Source organism: Manacus vitellinus, unplaced genomic scaffold, assembly GCF_001715985.3.
Source record: "Manacus vitellinus isolate BGI_N305 unplaced genomic scaffold, ASM171598v3 scaffold_76_pilon, whole genome shotgun sequence".
Classification (NCBI taxonomy): Eukaryota; Metazoa; Chordata; class Aves; order Passeriformes; family Pipridae; genus Manacus; species Manacus vitellinus.
Genome location: NW_021940796.1, coordinates 1,631,592 through 1,648,612, shown reverse-complemented (window position 1 = coordinate 1,648,612; position 17,021 = coordinate 1,631,592). Strand labels below are relative to the sequence as shown.

General features: G+C 45.3%; 1 protein-coding gene across 1 annotated transcript in view; it reads left to right on the top strand.

Annotated features, from left to right (window-relative positions):
• AATF (apoptosis antagonizing transcription factor) overlaps window positions 1-17,021 on the top strand; it is a 48,094-nt gene that overhangs the window by 14,896 nt on the left and 16,177 nt on the right. The window contains 5 exon segments of the mRNA XM_029964645.1: window positions 3,790-3,904; window positions 4,248-4,452; window positions 5,468-5,632; window positions 6,375-6,458; window positions 15,888-15,955. Of these exon segments, the coding sequence (XP_029820505.1) occupies window positions 3,790-3,904; window positions 4,248-4,452; window positions 5,468-5,632; window positions 6,375-6,458; window positions 15,888-15,955 (637 nt within the window).

Sequence of the window (17,021 nt, the reverse complement as noted above, 5' to 3'; positions counted from 1 at the left end):
GTGAGGGAGTATTAACAGAAAGGCACACTTTGATTTACTGGTGCTGGCTCCCAGCTTTCCTGGTGGATTGATATGCTGCCTGCTGGATCTGGAAGAACTTTTTCACTCCTATACACAAAATGAAGGGGCTCCTGTGGACTCTCAGAAGTGACTCTTACAAGTTAGTGTCTTCCCACAGACACTCTGAGTCCCATTTCAGCTGGAAGTTTTATTCAAACCACGTTTGTTGTGTTCTTGGGGCAGCTGCAGATGGATCCCACTCAACATCCCTTTCTCTCTCCCAAAGGGCAGTTTTAGGAAAGGTTTGATGGAAGGAGGGGTTGTATGTTGTCCTGGGGTTCATTTGCCTCCCACACACACAGAGTTTGAGTTGTCTGGGAGGATTTTAGATGCCATAAAGGGATCAGCTTCCTTAGTTTTTAAGGCAGTACTGAGTCACCTGCCCTCACAAACAACAGGTTGGATGTGCAGACGTAACTCCTGGAAAAGGAGATAGTTTTGAGATCTTACTCACTGATGATTTATGGGCCAGTGTTAAAGGTGTCAGTTGTGACACTGGTGTTGATAAATAAGGTGGAATATTTACCCCAGCACATTGGAGAGCAGATTATAAGGGATGCAGCAAAGCTGCCAGCACAGAGTGGGAGAGAAGGGGTGAGAGAGGCACCAGCTGGGGTGAACTGTGCCAGCAAAGTTGGGTCGGGAGGGTTTCACATTCCACACTTTCCAGCTGCTTTCACAGTGCTGTGTCTGCAGTCACTGACACTGTCCTGGGCACTGTGCTGGGAAGAGCAGCTGGGAATAAGCTGTTGGCATCAGGGTCAGGGGGAGTAGGGGCAGGGCAGTTGTAGAGTTAACAGCATTGTTTCATCCTTGGCTGGTTTGTGTCATTACCTTCTTGGTCCTGGAAGCTTTATAAACAAAACCATCAGGGACTGCCCGGGACCTAACACAGGTCATGGCAGTGGGAGATCCCTGCTCCATGGCCAGGGCTGGCATTGCCTGTCCCTGAGAGGTGTCACTGGCTTTGTTCTGTGAAGGGAGCAGGAGGGACAGACCTGATGGTCCTCACATGTGAAAGCTGCGAGTTGGTCGCCTCAATGTACTGGGGCGTTTGAAAGCTCAGTGTTTGTGGCTGTTTTCTGTTTAATTGTGTGTTTCAGACAAGGAGCAGCATTACAAAAAATGTGCTGGGGGGCAGGTAGGGAGAGTGGGAGGGTCAGTGTCCAGCTGCCTTTCAGAATGGCACAGTTTGCACCCCTGAAACAGTTCTGTTTTGTGCTGCCTTCGTTCACAAATGGGTTCAGACTCTTCCCCAGAGCAGGGGTGTAAAGGCAGACAAGGGCATTAGAGGGAAGAGAAGATGAAGAGCAGACTGGGAAGAAAACAGTCCCTTCTGGAATTAAACATGAAATGGATAGGGCAGGGCTGGATGGGAAGGGAGCAGGGTGACACTTGGCTTCTGAAGTTGAGTTTACAGCACACTTAAGCAGCCAACAGGAACAATGAGAATGCCATGCAGTAATGCTATTAAATACACAAGGACTGAAAACACGGAAATTACCCAGCTGTAAGAGGCTCCTGATGAAGCCACTGCCTGGAATAATTAGCCCTCCCACCTGGTTAGACGCACAGCCATTGTCTTCCCTGCCCTCTCCATCCCCTTCACTCCAAATAAAATTGCTCCCCATCCCCACTTCTGTTGGGGTCCATATCTCATAGCCCGGGGGAGCTTGAGCCTGTCTTTATTTCCTTGCCTGCTCGCCGTGGCCCTGCTATACCCCAGAAGAGCTGGAGTGCTACTCCAGTTGTAATTGCCAGGATCAAAGCTGCCTGGGGTGCATTAGCACTGCTGCTGGAGGAGAGGCAGCGGGGAGAAAATAAACAGTTTCGGAAGCTCTGGGGACATTTAGCTGTGTTGCAGGCAGTGGGAAGGATTTTGCTGGTGTAAGCTGTGCACTCAGGCTGGGGTGGGGGCACTTTGCTTTTGCAAGTGATGCTTTAGCTGCAGACACGCACAACAAATGCATTTTTTAAAGGGCTTTTGTCTGTTTGTCTTGTGGAATTGTTTTGATGCTAACACACGTCTGATTTACAAGTGCAGCAAACCTAATCCGTTAATAGGTTTATATAGAGGAGTTGTCAGAACGTATCTATAATGAACCCTGGGCTCGGGGAGGATGAATCCAACAGCTGATCTGCAACAAAAATCTTAAAGCATCTTCTCCTTGACATTCCTGTTACTGAGGTCAGGCCGTAATTTATCTGAAGATGGTGACAACTGAGCAATATCACAGTGGTAACACGAGGGAGATTGAGACCTCTGAGTGTCTGGGCTGATTTCTGCTGGCACTGTCTCTGTCTGGCTGAGGAAGATTTGCTGTTCACTCTACCCATGATCTCTGTGTCCCCCATTAAAAAAAAAAAGAAATAAGGAAAAAAATCGAGTGGCGAAAAGTTCTCTCTGTTCTTTTGTGCCAAATACAGAGAAGGAGGTTTGGGAGTTAAGCAGAGCAGCCCTGCTGGTTTCATGGCACAGGAGGCTCTGGGGAAGTTCCACCTCCTGCCCTCCACACAAATCCACATGCTCTGCCAGGCAGAGTGAGTTCAGTTTAGATTTTTGGGTATAAGTGTGCCAAGTGTTTTACCTGGGAGAGCTGACCCTGGGATTGATGTGTGGCCATGTGCAAAGGGAGAGTTTGTGTAGGCCCAGGCAAACACTTGTTTTCTATGGCAGAGTTCTGCAGGGAGGCTTGTTGGTTGCCACAAAAGAACTATTTTTAAAGAATAGATGCTGTGACAGTGTGCAGTTAACCTGTCCCATGGTCAGCTGCAACTCTGTGTCCTCGGAGAACATATAGTCATTGGAATAGACACTGTTTTTTCTCCATCTGCATGGATACAGGAAAATGGTCAGGGGCAAAAGCCTTTGGATACCCAGCATCAGATCTACATTCAAGATTTGTGTGTGAACACCCTGGAGTGCAACTGCTCATCCCTGTAAAACTCACCTGTATTGGTCATTTTACACCTCTCCACACCAATCTTTTCTTCCCTTTTTTTCTGAGGATCACCGGCCTTCAGTTCTACTTTTTAGGTCAGGATCTTCTCATTAAACTTGCCAGGTCATTGTTTAAGTTTCCCCCATAGTTCAGATCCTGCTACACTTAATTTTACTTGCAGTCTAAGTTCTCCTCCCTCCTGTGTGGTGAGCACAGCGATGGTCAAAGCCCTGCAGGAGGTTGGGGTTTGGTTTTTCTTCTTACAACATGCACATTGTGTACAAGAAGGGAAAGTCAGAGGTCAGTGTGGAGGGCCTGTACATATGTGCACTTTCCCTTGTGTCATATTATTCAAATGAGTCTTGCTTCTGCTGCAGAACTTACCACAGAAGAGAAACGAGTGAGTCAGCAAAAAGATTGTTGTCACATGTGTGTTGCTTCTTTAGGATGTTAATCCTTCAGGCTCTGCAGTGGGAATGTTTGTGGATGAAACATTAGATCAGTACACTCCCAATGTGCAGCCAGGCAGATGTTTAGAAGGCAGTTCTGCCTCCTTTCCTCCCTTCTTAGGAAAGAAATGTTCTCCCCCAGCGTGGTGGTGTTTGACATTAACAGCCATAAATCAGTTTGAAGATAAAACCACATCTCTAACTGATTATAGACAAACAGTTAATGGGACATGCAGTGGCTGTGGCAGAAATTCTGATTCAAGATGAGAAACTAAGCACTGCAAAGCTGAGTGTTCACCAGGAGCAAGAAATTGTCACTTGTGTCTCTTGCTCTGCAGGTTGTAAAACTCTGGAGGCCTTGCTGAAAGTGCTGGTGGAGCTTCAGGACGAGCTGCTTTATCAGTACCCAGGCACGAGGCACCTGGTGGATGGAAAGCAAGCAAAAGCTGAGAGGTAAATACAAAAATAGGCAAGATATTTCTGAATCTTTCTGAATCCTTTGTCTCCAGCAAACAGGACAATGCACAGCCTTCCTGACCACCCTCGCTCTGCTGTTCTCTCAGTTGCTGCTGTGTCTGGGTGACAGATACTCTGGACAAATGACCATTTGAATTCCTTCTGCCTTGTGGGATGTGTGTTATGTAGTTTTTCTGATAATGGAGCAGGGGCTAAACCGTGGGCCTTGTGCTGAAAACACCACCTTGGTGTGGAAAAAGCCAGTGGTGGAGGGGCCGCTGAGAATTCACACGTTGCCTTAGAGAGGTGTAGGGTGTTCAGCCTGCGTGTTTTGTTCTAGTGAGGATGAAATCCCGAGCAGTAGCGATGAGGAGCAGGTGGATAAGGCCCAGGAGAAGAGGAGGAGCCTCCCCAAGCGAAAGCTGAAGTTTGAGGACTACCCCGAGTTCATCGCCAAGCGCTACGCGGAGCTCAGGCCCTACCGGAACAGCGTCCTGCAGAAGTGGCACGACAAGACAAAGCTGGCAACTGGCAAAATGGGAAAGGCAAGTCTTGGCTTGTGTGTGCTGACGTGCTTTTGTTGAGCAGAGATTTGGGGAACAAGTGTGAACTGAAAGAGAGGAAATTTAGGTTTGGTATATGAAAGAAATCCTTCCCTGTCAGGGAGGTGAGGCCCTGGCTCGGGTTACCCAGAGAAGCTGTGGCTGCCCCATCCCTGGAATTGTCCAAGGCCGGGTTGGACAGGGCTTGGAGCAACCTGGGATAGTGGGAGGTGTGGCAGGGGGTGGAAGGAGATGAGCTTTGAGGTCCCTTCCAACCCAAACCTTCCATGATTCTATGATTCTAAGTTTATTTGGAAGTTTCGTATCATGAATGTTCCAAGTAAAGCTGAGAGGTAACACAGCAAGAACTAAATACACAGGGACACGCTTTTCCCCAACCTTAGAGGAGTTTGGAAACAAGCTTAGCCCTCACATATCAAAGACATAAGCCTTTTGTTTTGAGCAGACAGGCAGAAATAACATTTTCAGGGACAAACGTTTTCAGAAGTTTGGGGAAAAACTCTTAGTTGATGTTGGTGATCTCCTGACCAGACATCTCACCACAGCCAGTCTCCAGCAGCAAATAAGCTCTGTGAAAATGAAAATTATCAGCTTATTATTGCTGATCTCCAAGCTGTTTATGGTTTCTAACAGAACTGGGGCCTTTTGTGCCTCTCCTCCTCCGTGGAGTGTACATTTAATACAATGGGTAATCATTTCACCCAGAGATCCAGGGTCTCCTCACATCTCCGAGTTAGTATTAATCATTGAGAAGTTAATCTGAACCAGAACAGCAAAGGCATTTTATTAAGCCAGGCGTCAAGTTGCCTCAGGTTGGGAAGGGAGAGCGAGGGAGAAACAAATAAAAAAATCCTAACAGAAATCCCTGCGACGCAACCCAAACCCCCTCCTCTTGGAATGCTGTCTGCTTATCCACTGACATGGAAAGATAGGGGAACATTGCTGCCTTGAGGAAAAGCTTTCTGCATTATCTGACACTGGTTAATGCTGTTTGCAGGGTTTCGGTGCCTTCGAGCGCTCCATCCTGACTCAGATTGATCACATCCTGATGGACAAGGAGAGATTGCTCCGGCGCACCCAGACCAAGCGCTCCGTGTACACCGTGCTGGGCAAGCAGGAGCAGGAGCCCCAGCCAGCCCCCCAGCCCGGGCCTGAGAACTCGGTAAGGGGGCCTTGTTCCTGTGACTCACCTTGCAGCAGCGGGGAAACTCCGCTCAGCAATTAGCAGAGGGAGCGTTCTCGTTGGTGAGAGATTTATGGAGGAGACACCTGAGTGTTGGTTCCTGCGGTGTAACAGCTAAGGAGGAGATGTAGGCATTTCAATTCCAGTTTTATGGTGTTTGCATTATCTCCCCTCCCAGTTCTTGACAAGGTTTGGGCTGGGATTGTGCCCCTCCTGTGCTGGAGGAAGTGATGCTCACTAGATCTGCTTTTCGAGGCTACAAAAGTTGCTTTTTATGCTGCAGTTCAGAGTCTTTAACCCAGAAAGTCACTTCCAAAATTGTACTGCATATAACCTACAGAATACATTAGTGGTAAGTCCGTTATTAATTTAGTATTTAAGAATGAATAAATACTCAATTCTGAGAGATCAGGTAGAATTACTGCACTAGCAAGATGTATTTTTGCCATTACATTAAAAATATCTGTAGTATTTTGCCAGAAAGACTTTGCAGAGTCCTATTTATTTCCCAGTAAAGGTATCATAAATCTATTTTGGCATTGGCAACGTTTCTACCTTACCTTTGAATGTATTCCTAGTCCTTAAAAGCTTGTTATGTTGGGAGTTTTTCTCCATTCCTTCATATCATCAAGTGTGTTTACAGGCTGCTGCACGTGATGTCGTTGGAGTTAGGGACAGAAATATTCACATATGAGCTTTCAGTATTTCCTTTGTGTTCCAGGAAGTGCTCCCTCCCTCAGATTCCAACAGACACCTGAAGGACATAGATGAGGAGATATTTGATGATGATGACTTTTATCACCAGGTAGGTGATGGTAAATGTGTGGAATTATGCCTCCAGTTGGTTTTTAATACTTACAGAGGTAATGCAGGTGGTTCTGTGCTCTGTATTTCTTGCTCCTGTGAAACTCAGCTACCTGTTTTAACATCCAAAATCTCTGTGGATAGCTCAGGGGACTTTGCTCTCAGTTTTTGTTGTAGGGGGCTGTGTGAGCTCAGACCTGGCACTGCTGCTCTGGGGGTGTCAGGGCTGCAGGGTGAGTCTGAGCCTGTGGTTCTCCCTGGGGAATGTTGCTACACAAGAGAAAATATCACTGAATTCCCTGAAGGTGACTGTTCTCCCTGGGCAGAGTCCCATTATGAAAAACAATCCTAGTAGACCCTCAAAAGCACTGAAGTTACTCCTGTCTCAGCCTGAATCATCTCACCTACCAGCTGAATGGGAAAACTGCAGGGCTTCTCTGGCACTTCTCTTGGAGTCATTCCAGCTTGGATCCGGGCCAGTCATTCTTTTAATTTGCAAAATTCTTAGAAACAAGGAGTCTGCACCCAGTGCACAGAAACCTTGTGTTTGTAGCTTGTTTAAATAAAGACAGTGCCAGCTTTGTGAAAAATGGAAGTTGTCACATATTGAGGAATACGTCACTGTAATTCCTTCCCCAAGGCACGAAAACCTGGGTCTGCTTTGATGATCCACAGAGAGCTTGAACTTCAGGACTAGACAAATATCATTATATCATTAGAAAGGCAGAAATTTTTGATCTGAATAGTGTTCAGAGTGTCTAGTGAGGTGTTAGGGCAGTGGAAGAGAGCTGTTACCAGGTGCTCTGGTAACTGATTTAACCAGAAGCATTTGAATTTTTCGAAAATTTAGGGTTTCATGTACAGAGCCAGGACTAGGGGTAAATGAAAAGGGGTATTAAATTGGTAATTCTTGTCTGTGTTTTACCAGTAGGAAATACAGAGAACTTTAAACATTGCCTTTTTTTGCCCTCCAAGAAGGTTTCCAACACACTTCCAACCCTTCTTAGATGTCCCAAGAAAATTTTTGTAGATCTCACCTGGTGCAGAATCAAGACAATTTGAATATTTAATGTTTGTGAGGGATCTCCTCAGGGCAGTCTGCCTTGGAGCCAGGATTACATTCCAAGCTACAGCTCCTCTCCAGGCTCTGTATTTACTGTAGGTGTGTCTCCACTGCTGTGGGTTGAGCAGCATCTCTGGGGCAGGGGAGGATGCCAGGCCCCCCTGTGTAGGCTCTAAGTGGTGATCAGAGAGTGTCTGTCTTGTTGGGACCAGGAATTGAAAGGGCCAAATCTGTGAGGTGGAATTTGGGGGCCAGGTGGACCCTAAGAACAAAAACCAAATTAAGTCAGTGTAACAAAATCATGGACTGGTCAAGGAGAAATAGCTGAGATTGACAATCCGTGGACCTGTGCAGAGAAGGTGCTTATTGGCCATGAAATGTTAAATTTTCAAAAGAAAAATAGCAATAGATGAATGGCTTAGTCTTCCCTTCTAATAACTTTAACTCCGATAAATCGTGATTTCAGAAATATGACTAGTCCCAGCTTAGCTTTTCCCCTCGCTGGTTAATTGGGGTGCTGGGGTTAATCTAAATTAAAACTTAAACTAATAGAGGTCATTGAGGGAAGAGAATCACCTGAGTAAAACAAATGGGTCTGCCAGGCACAACTGTATCTTGGCCATTTCCCAAGAGGGAAGTGGCAGCAAATTGGAGTTGTTTCAGCACTCGGCAGAGGTGAAGGATGGGTGACACGGGTTTAATGCGCGGCACCTCCGGAAGCGTTCCAGATTGCACTCCAGGCTGTACCAACTGCTCCTGGATAGGAGCAGGACCAGCCAGCAACATCTGGCGGCACAGCGAGGGATGGGTGCAACTTTGGGAACCCCATAGACTCTAAATATGGTGCTTAGCCTGGTGCAGGCTTTAATCACTTCCCACTCCTTGGCAGCGGGCTCCGACAGCTTATCCCGGCCTCGTACATCACGCGCGGACATCTGCTGAGCCGCCAGGCAGCCACACATTCATTTTCCTTTCTTGCTTGGGGTTTTTTTTTTTTGCATCCCTCCCTCCTTCTCTTCCTCTCTCCCTCCCTTCCGCCCTTCTTCTCCCCTCCCATCCCCACCATGCTTCCTGGGAGAGATGATCCGCACGGATTCCCGGTGCTCGTGGGGACGCAGCCCCGTGCCAGCCGCCACCCAGCACCTGTTCCACTGGCCTGGTTAATGTCCCGTGTTCAGTGGGATTTGGCAGAGATTGGAGCTGTGGCCGGTTCAGTGATAAGGCTGGAGAAAATGGCTGTGTGTTTTCTGTCACCTCCCAATTAAATGGGATTCATAAAGTGCTCTCCTTTATTTGTCAGGGCGCTAAGCCGGAGCTGAACGTGGCATTCAGAGAGGGGAGAGTGCAGCACAATAGAGCTGACAAGGCCCTGAATGGGTTTGCTTTCACGTGGGTCATAACTGTGCAGTGCTTTTGTGTGTGTGTGTGTGATTGCATGTGTGGATATAAATAAAATGTAGGAAAGGAGCTGGCTCTTCAGGAGTGCTCAGCAGCGGCGCTGGTTGTCGGAGCTGAGGGTGCTCCCAACCTCTGGCCTCTGTGCATTATACTGATTGCAGGGTGCATTTCAAGACCTGCTCTTTTCTTCCTATTTAAATCTACATCCAGACTTTATTTTTTTTGGGGTATCACTTTCATTTTTCTGAATAACATTTTATAATTATTAATTTATTTTGATTACTGCTTAAAAGGTGAACATTCGGATAAAGAACAGCACTGGAAACCAACTTCCTCTGTGTGTCAGTGGGAAATTAGGCAAGTAAAAATGAACAAGAGCTGATGAATGTGCACAAGTTAATGATAACAGAATAAGTAGCTATACTGTTTTATAATAGATTATAATACAAAACTCGTTAATGAAGATGTTTTTCTTGTGGAAAAACAATTTTCTTGTCCAGGTCTTGGTGTTCAGTAGAATTCAGCAGGTGTGTCTGGGGGAATTTTTTGATGATTTAGGACTTAACTCTCTTCTGCCTGTTCATCCCACTTTGCCCATTTCTCCTATTCTTCACTTGTTTTATAAGCAAACACAAAATTTTTATTGCAGTGCTCATGTTGAATGGTGATGGAAAGCTGAACTGAATTATGCAAGTGAAATATTTTTATTTGGGTTGCACTGAGTGGGAATAGTTAAACTGTTTCAGAAGAATCCTCATCACTGGCTAGAGCCAAGTTCCTTTTCTTTTAAAGTCTCCTTCATACGTGGTTTTAAGGGAAGAAAAAGGCTTTTTATTTTTAGAAGTCATATTTACGTAGAATTCATTACAGCTGATATTGCAGCATTAAGACTTAAAATTCCAACCTGCTACCAGGGAGCTGCTGGTCTGACATGCTACAGTGGAGATTTTATTATTAGGTTGAAATACTCCTCTGGTAAAGGAGAGAGTGGAAATTGCTTTATTTCCAACAGGAATTAGGTTAGTGTTCATATGCTAAGTGTTCCACTGGTAGCAGCTCTTCCCAGAACAAATGTTCATCATTGATGGCAGCAGGTATGCCTAAGGAGAATTGGGAATATACATAATTCCTTTTTTTTCTCTGCTCTCCTGCTCCCTCCTCCCCTGGTTTTGGTTGTGTTGTACGTCACTGTGTTTTATAACAACCCACAGTCACCAGCCTTGCCCGTGGGCACCACAGCTTCAGAAGCTGAGAGCAGCCAAAGGGGATGGGGAACATCCAAGGAAACACTAAAGACTTCCAAGAGGGGTGGCAGCAGGAATGCCAGTGGCTGGGAAAGAATGTCATCCCTGCATACAACCTCACATTGGCATAGCTGTTCCTGCCTGGGAGTCACCTCAAGGTGTGAAGAGCAAGGAACAGACTTATTCCCTTCCTTACCTACACCCTGACTGCTTAGGGAGGAGCTGATCCTGGAGAAAATGCTGGTTAGCTGTAGGACTGCTGTCTTGCTTTATTGCTGTCCCTGTGGAGTGGCTCTGCATGTGCCTGCCCACTCCTGCCCACTCAGTGGGACACTTATGCTTTTACAAGAGACCAAGAAATCTCACTGATTTCCTTTTTCCTGTCCTAGTGTTCAGAATCACAGACTGATTTGGGTTGGAAGGGACCTTAGAGACCACCCAGTTCCAACCCCCTGCCGTGGGCAGGGTCACCTTCCACTGGAAGGTTCCCCAGCTTTAATCTGAGTAACACAAAATAAACCTGCGCCTCTCAATCTCGTGCTAAGATACTTCCAGATCAATTTGTTTCTGTTCTGAGTCGTACTTTTATCTAAATCCTGCTGTGTGGTTCTTTAAATCCCACTATATCACTCCTTAAATCCCACTGTGTGGCTCTTCAGAAAACTTTACCTGATGGGGTGAATTTCCCCTCCTGTCTCAAGCAGTTTCCTGGGCCCCTTCCTCTCCCAGGAATTTGATAATGCCATAAACAAGTAATTACTAATCCAGTGAACTATTAAAAGTCGATAATGGTGAAGAATAGAGAGAAGACTGGCTTTGTGACAAGCTGGTTTACCTTAATTAAACCGGTGAGTGATTAATATGGACAGCTGATCTTGTGGCTTTAATTAGATGCATTTAGAGTTTTGTGTGAATAAGAGATGTCTCGAACCATCCCACAGGTTAATGGCAATACAATACTCTTATCACAGGCATGTATCTTTCAAATGGCTGGGTAGATGGTTAATAACACGTTTTAAAGCTTGATTTGGAACTTCTCTTAATGGGTTATTAGAAAATAGGCAAGTCTGTGCATCTTACACAAACCTGAATTTGAATAAAATGGTTTTCAATAAGAGACTGTCCGCAAGATTTCGTCTTGCAAATTAAGTTTTTGTAAATAGATTTCAGAAAAATAAATTTTAAAAAGTGTTTCAGGGGGGTTTGAAGTAACATTTGAGCTGCAGTCTTAAATTTTCTCTGGTGTTGGTAGAAATCCAAATGGTGTTACACTGCTCCTGAGTGGAGCTTGAAAGGAGAAAAGGAACAGCTTGTTTTGTACCTCCAGGCAGAACTCAGGGCAAAATGTTTGCTGAGTGAGTCCTGGGCTAGAAACAACCTCTATGATTTATGCTGTTGTTGCAGGATAAATTCATATGATTCACCATGTCTCTTCGAGGACTAAAGCAGAAGAAAGTTAGATTGGATAGTAATGAAAGTACATTGATAAAATGCAGCTTTGACAACTTTCTGTTCAGGAATGACTTTGCATTTTCACCAGGAGGGAGGAAAAGCATCTGGTGGTGCACATCTTCACTTGGACTCAACAAATTGCATGTAGCTTCTCTCTTTTTATTTCCTACAGTGATTTTGTTAAAAAACCCCTGCTTTTTAAACTGTTAAAAAAGACCTGCACCCCACAGTAGTTGTGCACTCACTGTCTCTAGCAGCAAACACACATTTAGCTAGAAAAGTCCACATAACCATTTGCAAATATTTCAGAGTTCCTCACTAATAAAGTGAATGTTTTTTTTAGGAGTGACAGAGTGTTCTAGTAAAGTTAAGCAGCTGCTGATAAACCTAAGTCTGGGTTTCTCCCATTTTTCTCATTGTTTCAGATTCCACAGGCAGTGGAATCTTTCTCTGTTTCTGTTGCTTCCAGCAGGTGACTGAGCTGGGAGAAGCAGTGCAAGGCTCTCCTTTTCCATTGTGTGCAGTTGTTTTCAAATGAACATTGTCAGACCTGTGTGATATTATTATTATTATTGAGTCGGGGACCCTGGCAGAGCTGTGCTCACCTCTGGGCACACCTGACTGGGGAATTCAAAGGCACCAGTGCCACTTGCAAGACAGAGCAGGTGCCTTTGATGCACTGTGGCACAAGTGACCCGTGCCTTCCCTGGCTTTTCTGAAGGTCTTAATAACACCAGAGAAAAGTCATTCCTTTTGTTCCAATTTTATATCTAAGCTTTGTAAACTCGAGCCCTTGATATAGTACAGATGGACTTTCTTTTTTAATTTGATTTGCTCTGTAAGGTCTAAGACAAGTGAGCCTTTTGTCAGGAGGCTGATTTCAGCCATCCTTAGCTCTTTGTCTCAACTGGAAATTCTTAGGGGTCTGCAAATCAGAAAGGTCAGCGACTGTAGTATTAGAAACACTGATAGATAGTGCATGAAAATGAGACCTAACCTCTAAAATGAAAATTGACCTCTAAAATGAGAAATGAATCTCTATTACCCTTGAACAACACCCTGATGGCATTTCTAAGTCCCTCTAATTTCATGCAGTGTACTTTGTGTGCATCTCTTTAACTGGCATGGAGAGGGGGCCCTTTAGGGTTGATCCTTTAGAAAGCAATTCCTGACTCTGCTGTGGGTTTTGGCTTTGGTGGCAGCCAAGGCAGGTGAATACTGATGGTGTTCTTGTGGGAACACTCTGGTCTGTGTGAGTAGCTGTGGATTGTCAGCTCTGGTGTGCTCAGGACACAGGGCAGTCAGCTCCCATCTCCAAACCACCCCAAACCATCTCCAAACCAGCCCATGTGGTTGGTGGTGCCTGGTTCTGCCTGGGGAGTGGTTGGGGTGGTGTTATTGGCCAAACTCTGTGGAGTTCAGAAGCAGGCACGTGAGGAGCTCTCTTGGCAAACATCACCCCTTCCTTCCAGAGAAAACCAAACTGGGATTAGCAACTTCTTGTGCTCCACGTCGCCCGACACAGTTTGTCCTTCTGGTTCCAGCTTTCAGCAGGGGCAGCTCAGAGTTGGCAGCTGAGCTTCTGGACGTGGCTGTGCTTCGTTGCAGTTGTGTTTGCTTCCATGGGAGACTGAGCTGAGGGTTTTGAAGTTCAGGGAAAATGTGAAGGAGGGAAAGCAAAATAGGATCTGTTTCAAATCAAAGCCTTTTGATGCCGAAATTGCCTAACTCAGACTCAGTCTTCACACATCAGGGCTCAACGCTGATAGTGATTTACTTACACTTCCTAGTTAATAATTAGACATTGGGAGACACCATATATCATTCCTAATGGAATATATGGGATCTGATGAGAGTTTTCTGTTTTGACTAATAAATTTTAACCAGAATCGCCAAGCTTAATGAAATACTGCGGCTTCGGAAGTGTTTTAAGTCTTGTGCTGGGAAAACAGTGGAGCTTTATTCAGTAAATGAATTTATCATTCCCTCTGTATCCTGAGCCCTGGCTGGCTCTGGAGCAGGGGCTGAATGCAGCACACTGAACTAGAAGGCAGAAAACTAATCAAATCCTTAAAGACCAAAGGCAGCGAGGCCTGGGCTGACTTTTTCAGTGGTAGCCTCTGGCTACATCCACTTTTATTTTAGTAACCATTGTTAGCATGATTTATAACTTCAGCCCCAGACATATGCTGTTTAGATGTAACAAGATGCTTTGCAGCTTTTCCTCCTATTTCCTAATTTCCCTCTTGCTCCTGCTTTATTTTACTTCTCCCTTGTCTTTGTCTCCCTCTGCTCTTCCCAGCAGTGTCCCCCGTCCTGCAGTTGACACTGTTGTGGAAGAACATTTGGAACAGTGGAAGACCTTGTCAGTGGCAAGGTCAACAAAACTGGTACAGGAACCTGGCCCAAAAGTGCATCTTAGAGTCATGGAATGGTTTGGGTTGGAAGGGACCTTAAAGCCCATCCAGTACCACCTTCCACTAGCCCAGGTTGCTCCAACCTGACCTGAGACACTTGCAGGGATGGGGCAGCCACAGCTTCTCTGGGCAACCTGTGCCAGGGCCTCCCCCCCTCACAGGGACGAATTCCTTCCCAATATCCCATTTAACCCCACTCTCTCAGTTTGAAGCCATTGTTCTGACCAGGATGGGTGTAGGTAGCACTCCTTGGTCTCCCAGTCTGTGGATTTCTGGGCCACCAGGAAGAGCAAGTCCTTGTGGAAATGTCCTGCTGCTCAGTTCCCTGGGAGTGTGGGATGTCTGTGTGTGACCATCTCCGTGTGCCTTCCCTGCTCAGCGGTTTTCCCTCTGCCTCGTGCCAAGGAACAAGATAAGATGAGACAGTAAACACACCTTAATGCAGGAAGAGGAAGAAACCACTAAAACCTCTCTGCACCACTTCTCACTGCTGTTCCAACCCTCCCTCCCACCTTGCTTTTGACAGAATATTGACTAGAAACCAAGATCCCATTTCTGCTTAGCCTTAAGGGCAGCTGTTTACAGAGTGGCGGTGTTACACAGGTTTACTGTGTCGTATGTCTGTGTAACACTGGATTTGGATCTTGTATTTAGCTGCCAGAAGTGACTGTGATGAAGTGGGAGAGATAAACTGATAGATTGTGTGCCAGAAAGATGTTGGGAATCAATCAGATAAACAGGGCAGAGAAGTAGCTTGCTGTTTTCTAGTGATAATAAACCAGTGGCCTCTCTCCTGGAATTTTTTAATGTAATTGCTGCAGTAATGATCTCCAAAAATAAGCAAATAGGAAAAAAAAAAGTAGTGGCAGGTTTTTAATTATGTTTGAATCACTTTTTTTTTTTTTTTTTTTTTTTTGGTAATGTGATGTATGCCCTGAAGGAGAGGAAAGTATAAGGTGGAGGAAAAGCATCCTGCATCCTTTCTTCCCTACTGTCTTTGTGGAATTGCCTGGACTCTGGTTTCCAGGTGGGGCTGTTTCAGGTGCTTCTGAGCTGAGGCAGTAACTTCACTGGGTGGTGGAATGTTGGCATCTCTAAAGCAGTCAGTGCCCCTCAATTTTGGAGGGTTTAATTCTGTTCTTGGTGTTAATATCCTGGCTGATACCCAAGGCACAGCACGTACAGCTGACAGGGGGTGGTGATAAACATACAGCACCAGTCAACTATCCAAAAAGGCTGTTCACAATATTCCTTGGCTGCAGGAAGCAAAAAGGACAAACCCCAGCCCTCAGGACACGAAAAGAAATAGAAAAGCCTGCTTGAGCATTCCTGCTCTAGCTGTAAAAATGATTTTGCTGTGCTGTTCCTCAGAATGAGTGTTACTGCCCAGCAGGGCTTGACTTCTGTTGGGCAAGTGCTTCAGGTCCCCCCCTGCCCTCCCCAGACAAAGTGTGGGGTGAGGCCTGTGGGGCTGAGCTCTTCCTGCAGTTCTGCCTGTGTTGAAGGGAAGACTGAACTACTCCTGGGTCCATCTGAAACTGTGCACAGAAACTATTTGTGGTGGCCTTCGGTGTTATGCCCCAGTCACAGATTCTATGGGGATATTTTGGAAGAGGGAGATGACCTACACTTACTCAAACTTTTACCATAGCCATTGGCTTTTTCCCTTGGAAAGCTCTTTGTGCAGAGCAAATGTTACAAAGCCTCGGTTTTGGCTTGAGGTCTTCTAGGGAGTTCAAAAACGACGCCCTTGGGAACCTGGCAGCTAATTGTTAATTCTTCTGAGAAACCTGTGGGCCTGTTTGCATTGACATGTCCTTACTGGGCTGTAAATGGGAATTCTGTCTTTCTTCCAGCTCCTCCGAGAAATGATCGAGCGTAAAACCACTTCCCTGGACCCCAACGACCAGGTAGCAATGGGCAGGTAAGGAGGGAGTTGTCTGTAACATCACTGCCTTCATCCCAGCACTGCATTCCAGCAAAATCACCTGTGGCCTTCCAGTCCAGTTCACTGTAGAGGGAAAAATACTGAGTCGAACTGGGAAAAGCATCTGGGTTTAGGAAATTGCCTAAGAAATTATTAAATCTTTATGATGTTAGTCAGGAAGCTCATCCCCTGTAACATATTCCTTAGTTATGGATCACACAGTCTGACTTTTAAGCTGTGCCCTGGTTTGTGTGTGATCCCCTGGAGACACTTCCCAGATATTTCCAGGTATTTCTGTCTCTCAGTGGTTCAGGCAGCACTGAGGGAATCCATACCTCTGGAATTTGGCCTATTTTCTTTATGAACTCTGACTTGTTGTTGTTTTAGAGAAACAAACCTGTTGTGGCATCAGTTAAAGCAATTCCTCTGTATACTGTATATGCCTGCTGCAAGAAAAGATTCTCTGCAATTAAAACAATATCAGGGAATGTTTCCTGCTTGCAAAAGTAAATTGTAATTCCATGCAGGGAGGATCTTACTTCTCTGTTTTATTCTGGAGTGAGAAAATAAAGAACCTTCCAAGTGCCACTCAGTGAGCAGTGTACATTTAAATAACCACAGGCTCTACTTTGGAGAAGTGTAAAAGCAAAGGAAGGCTGGGAATGCTGGAGTTGGGCTCTCCCCTGAAGGGGGGTTATGTTTGGAGAGGGGAAGAAAATGCAGCAGGGAATTTTGTGATGGTGAAACGACTTTTCTCCGTGTAAAATATTACCCAGATTTTAGTGCAACACGTCAGATTTATTTTGTGTACGTCTGGAATATTATGGAAAGCTATTCACTATAATTTAACGTGATATAGACAAAGTTGCATTTAAGTAGTGATTACATTGTACATTTATCTGACTTTACAATAAAATAGATTACGGTAATTAAGATTATATTAAGATTGCAGTAATTGGATTTTGCTAGATTTTTTTCCCTGATGTTGAGTTTTCATTGTATAAATCAGGTAAGATGACGCTCCTTTTAGTAAAAAAAAAAAAAATAAAATATTTATAACCAG